The following is a 10000-nucleotide window of genomic DNA, read 5'->3' as shown; positions in this document are numbered from 1 at the left end:
AGACAAGTCTTTGGCCACAAAAGAAAACAAATCGTGAGTTGTATTAAACAGTTCAACCAATGAAATCACTTGTTTCCTTGAGCTCTACTAACAAAAACTCACTAGGCGGTGCAAAACAAAAAAACAAAAAAAAAACAACAACTTAAAAAAAAATGACGTCAAACTGTAAGTCCCAGAGGATTCTAACGTCAGGCTATAAGTTAACGATGGCTACGACCGAACTCGATTCGATTCGTAGCCATCGTTAACTAATATCCTGACACTATGACCATAGCCATTGTAAAGTTATAGCCTGACACTGAAACCCAAAAAGACTGGCATTTTGACGCCATTATTTGGTTTTTACACCGCCTAGTGAGTTGTCATTAGTAGTGCTTATGGAAACACGTGGTCCCATTGGTTGAACTATTGAATACAACTCACGATTTGTTTTCTTTTGTGGCAAAAGAATTGTCTTTTGACGTCATTTGCTCGTCAGTATCAGGCCATGCATGAGTTTACAAAGCCGATTGTGTGGAAACAAATAAATGGTACGTACTATGCATAGTTGAGATTCTAAGCTTTCATTTCGGCGCATAGTTGAGTCCTTGGAGATGGCGGCTCTTTCCTCACATTCTCTCACCGTACTCGGGTGTAAAATGAGTACCTGGCCGTTAACAGCGTTGTCTCTGTCCGAAAAAAAAATGTAATATCGCCTAACACGCGTCACGTACCGTCCCACATGTTAAATGTTGCTGTTGGCAAGGGACCACTTGTAAAGAGCTTTGAGCACGTTTAGTGGATGTTGCGCTATATAAAAGCTCAATTATGTTAATTTTTAAAAATTGTATTACGTTTGTATGTGTTGTTGAAAACAAAAACAAAAAGTTATAACAAAACGGTACTTGTATATCAGCCCGCCCTTGTATATCGTCCCGTTAGGAGTCGACTCCGAATTCAGCGTAACGTAACGCCCAACATTACGCTCTCTCTCCCGTCCGTTCTTCTCGACTATAGATAGTATGCAGATGACGTCACTCGGGCCTTTGTTATTGTTTTTGCCATCGGCGTTTGTGAGTTGTTCTCACTAAACTGCATTAACCATACTATAAAAGTTCATGGTTACACAGAGTTTGTGTGTTGGTCCGTTATACTTCCGGATGGCAATGTTGTGAACTCCTTGGCCAAGCGCATTCTATCTATATCGTCCCGTAAGGAGTCGACTCCAAATTCAGCGTAACGTAACGCCCAACATTACCCCCTCTCTCTCCCGTCCGTTCTTCTCGACTATAGAACAGTAAAGTTTGCTGCCCCAAACGTAAACAATAACAAGTTGCTAGTGATTTCCGTTAGGGACCGGAATAATTTACGCACAATATAGGTCTCCCAATTTTGTAGTTTGAGTTGTAGGCAATAGACTTTCAGTATTGAAAATATGTTTACATAAAATCTAACAGTTGCAGAAATAATAATATAAGGCTAAATTATTATGAAAATCAGGCTCCGAATAATTCTCGTTTTGTTCACACCAGCGCAATAATTTGCTCTGGTCTAAAAATAGATAGACTGTAACTTTTGATAAATTTTAGAAAATTTTACCTTTTGTTCCATAAAATATCCATATCTAGACATTATTTGATGCATGATCGAGTATTTATGAATATGTGTTTCTTTTGCCACCTAACAGCCAAATTTTAAAGGTTATTTTTTTCTATTATTTACATTGGAACGTGAGCTGTCAAGACAGGAACATGTGGTTTGCCACGTGCTTCTCGACCTTTGTTTACGTTTGGGGCACCTAACTTTACTGCTCTATATTATATCTACCCGAACGAATTGAACCGAGAAGATAATTCGCGCCATTAACGCGCACCAAATTGAATTAATATAACGTAATATTGATCCGTACCGAATCAAATCGATTATCGAAAGTCTTTTCGGCTCGGGCCTAGAATATCGATAATCGGTAATCGGTAATCGGTAATTCGATGATCGTCATGCGTGCTAAATATACTGCATCGCTGCAAATCAATCCGATAGGATATTATTAGGTCGTTGAATCAAAAATATCGCGAGTGACTATTATAATATCGAAACGGTGAAGAGATTGTCGTCATTGGTGTCAGAATCAAAATGCTTGGGAGGCTCTTTCAATTTAATAATAATAATAATAATAATAATAATAATAATAATAATAATAATAATAATAATAATAATAATAATAATAATAATAATAATAATAATAATAATAATAATAATAATAATAATAATAATAATAATAATAATAATTTTTGTTTTTGTTTGTTGTTGTTTTTGTGGGATTTTTAAAATATTTTTTAAAATAATTTGTTTGTTTTGTTTTTTGTTTTTTGTTTTGGTTTTTTGTTTGTTTGTTTTTTTTTTGTTGTTTTTTCTTTTTTTTTTTTTTTTGGGGGGGGGGGGGAGGTCAGAGTTCGGCAGTGTGACGTAAGTCTTGCAAGGTTGAATAGACGATTGGAGGATTGTCATTGTCTACCTCAGACAATACCAGCGGCAGATGTTGTGAACTCATTGGCCAAGCGCATTCTATCTATACCAGAAGCAGATGGGGTGGAGTTGGGTTATTAACAGTGGCAACGGAATGGTCAATACGGAGTTATAGTTAGACACCGAAGCTCGCCTAACGAACGACTTGCCCAACACGTGACCATTTTTTTTCTCGCGTCTTCTCGTCTAATCTCGTCACTCCGGAATAGAAAGAGGAGGCGGAGCTCATATGATATAACGCAATGAAAGTTCTGTCCGATGACGGTGGGGGATATCACCTCTCCAAAACTTACCTTATTATATGAGATCTTGAGATTCTTATCCAATCATCGATTGCTCGTTTGACAGTTCGCTTGTGAACAGTTAGGAGACCATCTCTTGATTTATGGGCAGGCGGCTTTGCGTAAAGGCGGTGAGTGTTGTATACATCAAAGAGTACCGCTGACCGATGGGTAAATAGTGGTTGTGTAACCCAAAAGCCCTGCCGTCTCGACTGCAAGGTCTTGTATGTAATAGTTGCGTCACCATCTCAAGGCTCAGGAATTAATTAGTGAGCTGATTCAAACAATGGGTTTCAAATTTATCGTATACGTAATCATTTGGAAGCTACAGAGAAAGGTGTTTTTGTGTAATCCCTTTCACACACACACACACACACGCGCACACACACACACACACACACACAAACATATACAAACAATACACAAACAATACACATCCCTGGTCATCTATTGCCTATATTATTAATGTTAATATATACATCCCATGCTGATTGTCACTACACCCCCCCCCCCTCCCACCCCCCCCCCCCCCCCCAACCATTTCCACCATCCACTTGGCCTTTTCTCTTTGATTTCGTATCATGGTCTACCCGAAGCCCAACACCTCGATCGTTTGTGGGTCAACCCCCCCCCTCCCCCCCCCCCCCCCCCCACCTTCCCCCGTAATCAATTTATAATTTTCTCTCTGTATAGAGCGCCACATGCACAATTATATACTATTGAATGACACTGACCTTGCCCCTCCCCTAACACAAGTCAACAGCAACCCAAGCTATCCTCTATCACGTGACCTTAGATCCGATGCTGCATACGGCTTGAGAGTCTTCACTATCCAGATCTCGTTCATGGTCACGTGAGAAGGCTATATCCGTTCGGGTTCGGCGTTCGGGTTCGGCGTTCGACCCGATTTCGTTACAAACATTGGACTACAACGAAACAACAACGACCAACCCCTGCAAAAACAGTGAGCTTGTCTGTCCGTCCGTAGCCATCGTTATGTTATAGCCTGGCACTGAAATCCAAAAGTACAGGCAGTTTGACGTCATTATTTGGTTTTCATTGGTTGAACTATTGAATACAACTCACGATTTGTTTTCTTTTGTGGCAAAAGACTAATTTATTTTATTTTATTTTTATTTATTTTATTTTATAATCCAGTTCCGGACACTCGAAACCTCTTATGGGCCTAGTTTAACATTGTTGTAATGGACAATATTTTGCGTCTTTTTTGGAGATTTACATTACGACAATGAGCCCATAAGGAATTAGGTTATCAGACCTGCAAATAAGTGCACGTCGGCCGGCTATTATTGTAATGTTGAAATGGCTCACAGAAAAGCAAAATTCGGTTTTAAAAATGCATGATCATGTCCGTAGTATAGGGAAATTTCAATATTTTGTCTGTTTCCTTTGTTGTTGTTTTGTTTTTGTTGTTGCTTTTTTTTTTTTCTTTGGTATATTTGTTTGGGTGAGTGTGCGTGAGTGTGTGTGTGTGTTTGTTATTTTCTGGTTTCCTTTCATAATACATTAGTAGTAGTAGTAGTAGTATCGAATGGCTAGAGCTCTATTTTGAATCTTTTAATCCATTCTTCAAATTCTTTTCCTGCCTTATAGGCTGTCTCGTAGCCTCCTGATAGGCTTGTCACTGGGCAGTGGATGACGATGTGGTCCATTGTCTCAGGGCCTTTAAGTTGAAGGAACAAAATCGACACGCCTCAGTTAAACTTGGAACATTTTTATGGCCCAATATCTCCATAACGTTCTCAAAGAGCTTTACAATGAATAGCTAGCTAACAACACGCACATAATATGGAGTTTGTGTGACCACAATAACAACAACCACAACAACAATAACAACAGCAGCAGCAGCAACAAAAATCCTTGCTCCATTGTGATAATTCAAGAGCCCATGTTGACCTCTAATAATAATAATAATAATAATAATAATAATAATAATAATAATAATAATAATAATAATAATAACAATAACAATAACAATAATAATAATAATAATAATAATAATAATAATAATAATAATAATAATAATAATAATAATAATAATAATAATAATAATAATAATAATAATAATAAACAATAATAATAATAATAATAACAATAATAATAATAATAATAATAATAATAATAATAATAATAATAATAATAATAATAATAATAATGACGACGACGACGACGACGACGACGACGACGACGACGATAATAATAATAATAATAATAATAATAATAATAATAATAATAATAATAATAATAATAATAATAATAATAATAATAACAATAATAATAATAATAATAATAATGACGACGACGACGACGACGACGACGCCGACGACGACGCCGACGACGACGACGACGACGACGACAACAACAACAACAACAACAACAAGAAAGAAGAAAGAAGAAAGAAGAAAGAAGAAAGAAGAAAGAAGAAGAAGAAGAAGAAGAAGAAGAAGAAGAAGAAGAAGAAGAAGAAGAAGAAGAAGAAGAAGAAGAAGAAGAAGCAGAAGTAGACTAACAATAACAATAATAACAATAACAATAATAAATTTTATTTTTTTTAATAATAATAATAACGCTATCACCTTCACACACACACACACACACACACACACACACACACACACACACACACACACCAAATCAAACATCCCCCCAAAGTCTTGATTGAGACCACCAAACGTCTTGCTTATCATGTCAACGGTCGACAATAAAGAGATAAGACAAGACAGGCATTCTTCCATAACAACGCGTCAATCCCAGTCACAGTTTACACTTGGTACTCATTGAACAGTACTTGAAACTTGTACATTATCAACCAAAATCAACAGTTCAACCCGGGAAGACATAGCAATAAATAGGACAATGTTCCATGTATTAATTGTGTGGATAATGTATTATAGATAGAATGCGCTTGGCCAAGGAGTTCACAACATTGCCATCCGGAAGTATAACGGACCAACACACAAACTCTGTGTAACCATGAACTTTTATAGTCTGGTTGATACAGTTTAGTGAGAACAACTCACAAACGCGGATGGCAAAAACAATAACAAAGGCCTGTGTGACGTCATCTTCGTTCTATCTATAGATAGTTCGAAGATGACGTCACTCAGGTCTTTGTTATTGTTTTTTGCCATCCGCGTTTATGAGTAATGCTCACTGAACTGTATTAACCTGACTATAAACGTTCATGGATACACACAGTTTTGTGTGCTGGTCCGTTATACTTCCGGATGGCAATGTTATGAGCTTCTCAGCCAAGCGCATACTATCTATATGAAAACAAAAATGTGTTTGATAGCAAGAACTGGAATGCTGCGTTGTTTTTAAAAACACAGTATATGCAATGTTAACCAAATGGCACATACTGTGTTCTTTTTTTTTTTTTTTTTAAACGGCAGAATGGCAACAGCAGCCAAAACGAGACTTATACCGCTAATATTATATGGGAAAACAATGCTGATTTTGGAGTCAAGTTCAAATTGTACAGATCGCTGGTACTGTGATTCTATCCGTCCTGTTCTTATGCCTGTGAAACATGGGACTCTCGCTGTTGATCTAGAAAACCGAATCTGTGCTTTTGAAAATAATAACATGAGCTACAGCAGGAAAATCCTGAGAGTCTCATATTTGGAGCACAGGGCAAATAAAGATATAATATTATGAGAGGAGGTAGAGGATCGAGCAGGAGGAGAGGAACCACTTTTATCATCAGTAAGTGAAATATCCCATTTCGGACCCTCTATTTGGAACGCCTTACCGCAGAGCATTCGTCAAAAAGAATCTTTGTCTATTTTTAAACATTCGCTTAAAACATATTTGTTTCGATTTTAGTAGATGGTATGAGAAGCAAGATAGGTTTGGTTTGTGTTGTGTGTGTGTGTGTTGTTTGTGTGTGTGTATGTGCTTGTGTGTGTAAATGAGTATGTTTCAGCTAGTGCGGAGCGGTCCTTGGCAAGCTTAAGGACCACGGTCCTACGGTCCTTGGGAAATGAAGACCGCAAGGACCGGTCTCTAGACCGGTCCGTTCATTCTTGAACCGTTAAAGACCGCTACACGATGAAAACCGTGGCCTACAGGAGTAAAACACACGGAGTAGTCACACTCATTTCAAATTGTAACCTAATTAGAGAAGAGGGTGATGCCTTCTTTATTTGCTCACCGTACTTCATTGTTACTTCGATAATTTAATAAAATTTGAAATTTATCCCCATTAACGGAGATAATGGCATCGCCCAAGGCGTTGATCGAGTTGTTCGTGGCGTTGATACACACACGCAACTCCTACCCCCCCCTCCCCCCCCCCCCCCCCCCCCCCCCCCCCCCCACACACACACACATTAGAGGGCAGCGAGCATTGAAGAGTAAGAGAGAGACGTGAAGTTATAATAAGAGGGGTGGATGAGGTGATAAGAGGGGTCGATGGTGACTTTTCGCCAGATCTAACAAACTCAGCTACCCATTCATTGCTGAGTAGACAGGGATTCAGAAAAAAATCGACTGCACCCGGGATCGATCTCTGGCCCTTTGCGTATAAAGAGAGTGCTCTATCAACTGAGCTATCGGGGTCCCCAAATATTCTATTGGACCTTTTAAAAATACAGACGTTATAACTGGGTTTTTTGGACGGAAGAAACTAATGAAACTCATATTACTTGATTAGTTAAAACACCAAACGAAATTTTAATATTATTGTATTATTTTAAATGACAACAATGCGATAGAAAGGAGTGGCGACAAGAGATGGACAAAAGAAAACAAAAAATCAGACTTGCAACTTGCTAGGTTCGACACACACACACACACACACACACACACACACACACATCTTTAGTAGTCACATACATTTCAAACAATAACCCATTAGAGAAGAGGGGTCATGCCTTCATCATAGATCATTGTCATTGCGATCATTATGGTGTAGTAAATTTTGAAATTTACCCCGTATAATGGAATCGTCCAAGGCGTGCGCCTCCTGTTCCCCCCATCTCACACACGAAAGGGCGGTTTTGCGGAGTGGAGGGAGGTGGTCGTCTGCCTCTATGGTCGTCTGTGTCGTTTAGTGTATGGCAAAGGGGGGTGGGTGCGATTAATTAAGTGGGATGGGTGGTGATTGGTGGAAGATAGGCAAAGGACCGAGGCAACGAATCGCTGGGGAAGTAGTATGGCGCGAGACCGTTGAAAGGTGATAAGAAGTGAGGACCGCCGGCGGTCTTCCTCTTTGGGACTGGACCACGGTTCACAGCTAAAAGACCGTGGGACCGGTCCTCGGTCCGGTCCTCAGCGCGGCACTACCGGTAAGGAAAGAGTTAAAGGGGTTAGGGCGAGGGAGTGGGGGGCAAATAGCCCACGAATTTATTTTTTTTTTAATCAAGAAAGGAGAGATGGGGAAATGAAATGACAGCACGTACCTGTCGATGACGTAAAAATTGTCTCCGTCATCCCCTTGTTGGATAATCACATCGTCCGGGGTTACCTGGGAGATGGAATACAAATTTTACAATTTAAAAAATGTTAACTTTAAAATTTAGCCAGAGAAACCTGTCCTATAAAAAATCGATCGATTTAAATTACCCTCATCTTGGCAACAACAACAACAAAAATAAAACTTTCAAATTCGAGATCTCGCGAAGTTTTCCTTAAGTCCCCTTAAGTCCCTTGTTTGAGAGTTGTTTTGTTTTGTTTTGTTTTCGTTTTTTTTTTTTTTTTTTTTGTTGTTTTTTTTTTGTTGTTGTTTATATTTTTTTATTATTTTTTTTTTTTTTTTTTGGGGGGGGGGGGGGTTGGGTTTTTTTTGTCAAGAAAGGGTCATCTAAATCGATCGTTATTTGGAGGACCAAGTATTTGGATGGGCAAAACTCACTTCATAATATTGAGTGAATGCATTAATCAACCAAATAGGAGCGAACTATAGATAGAATGCGCTTGGCCAAGGAGTTCACAAAATTGCCATCCGGAAGTATAACGGACCAACACACAAACTCTGTGTAACCATGAACTTTTATAGTCTGGTTAATACAGTTTAGTGAGAACAACTCACAAACGCGGATGGCAAAAACAATAACAAAGGCCTGAGTGACGTCATCTGCATACTATCTATATTCATGTTTTCGTCCAACCAAGTCATCAATCACATGATTTGTTGCTGTCCAACGATTGGATAATTCTTCAGAAATGTAAACACGCTGCTTTGTTTATGAAAGTTGTAAACATACCCAAGTGTCAAGCTGAACAAAATGACCAATCGTGATAAAAAAAAATGTGAACACTTTTCACTAAGTGGGTCACTTTGAGCACATATTCCAATGTGACCAATGACCTCGAGCACATGGAAATGTAATATATAGTTCGAAGATGACGTCACTCAGGTCTTTGTTATTGTTTTTTGCCATCCGCGTTTATTAATAATGCTCACTGAACTGTGTTAACCCGACGATAAACGTTCATGGATACACACAGTTTTGTGTGTTGGTCCGCTATACTTCCGGATGGCAATGTTGTGAGCATCTTAGCCAAGCGCATACTATCTATAGCGACTTCTATTTTCAACTCCTCACAGCTAGATATACGAATTATTTTTTTAAAATGTTCCAACGAGGCCAGCTTGCCGGGAAGAGCCACTTAAGTTTGCACTCATGTGCACTGTAATATAAAACATAAAACCACACTGAGTAATAATAATACAGTTATAATTCAATTCAAATTCACCATTATGGCGTTAGCCATGATAATATTAATATCATTATTTCTAATATTATTTAAACAGCGCTCTCAATACTGCCGTACTCTGGAGAGAAAAAAAAAGAAAACATATTTGAAATTTTGGCCAGAAAACTCGTCCTTCGAATATCGAATGGATTTAAATTACCCTCCTCTTGGCAGCAAAAAAAAAAAAAAGAAATCACTTCCCGAAGTCCCAGGTTTGAGCGTATTTTTGCCAAGATGAGAGTCGTATAAATCGATCGATATTCGAAGGACGAGTTTTCTGGCCAAATTTTAAAATATGGGTTTTGTTATTTTTCCAGAGTACGGCCGAATACAACACCTACTCCACCGTACACTGACTGGAAAGCGAAAGGGAGAAGAAAAGAAAAAAAAAAGCCATTTTTTAAAAAAATGTGGCCGAAATTTTCATCCTCCAAATAACGATGGATTAAAATGGAATGATTTTCGTCTTGTCAAAATCTCTCAAACCCGGG

General features: G+C 38.4%; 1 protein-coding gene across 3 annotated transcripts in view; it reads right to left on the bottom strand.

Moving 5' to 3' along the window:
- The window catches only part of LOC144975416 (cAMP-dependent protein kinase type II regulatory subunit-like), a 214020-nt gene that overhangs the window by 113032 nt on the left and 90988 nt on the right, over positions 1-10000 (bottom strand). For all 3 annotated transcript variants that reach the window (XM_078919459.1, XM_078919461.1, XM_078919460.1), the window contains exon 5: positions 8213-8277. In XM_078919459.1, coding sequence (XP_078775585.1) covers positions 8213-8277 — 65 coding nt within the window. The remainder of the gene's footprint in view (positions 1-8212; positions 8278-10000) is intronic.

This window comes from Berghia stephanieae, chromosome 6 (genome assembly GCF_034508935.2).
Source record: "Berghia stephanieae isolate SIO BIC M18660-M18661 chromosome 6, UCSD_Bste_1.3, whole genome shotgun sequence".
Lineage (NCBI taxonomy): Eukaryota > Metazoa > Mollusca > Gastropoda > Nudibranchia > Aeolidiidae > Berghia > Berghia stephanieae.
The sequence above is the reverse complement of the archived record's forward strand: the minus strand, read 5'-3'. Positions and strand labels throughout refer to the sequence as shown.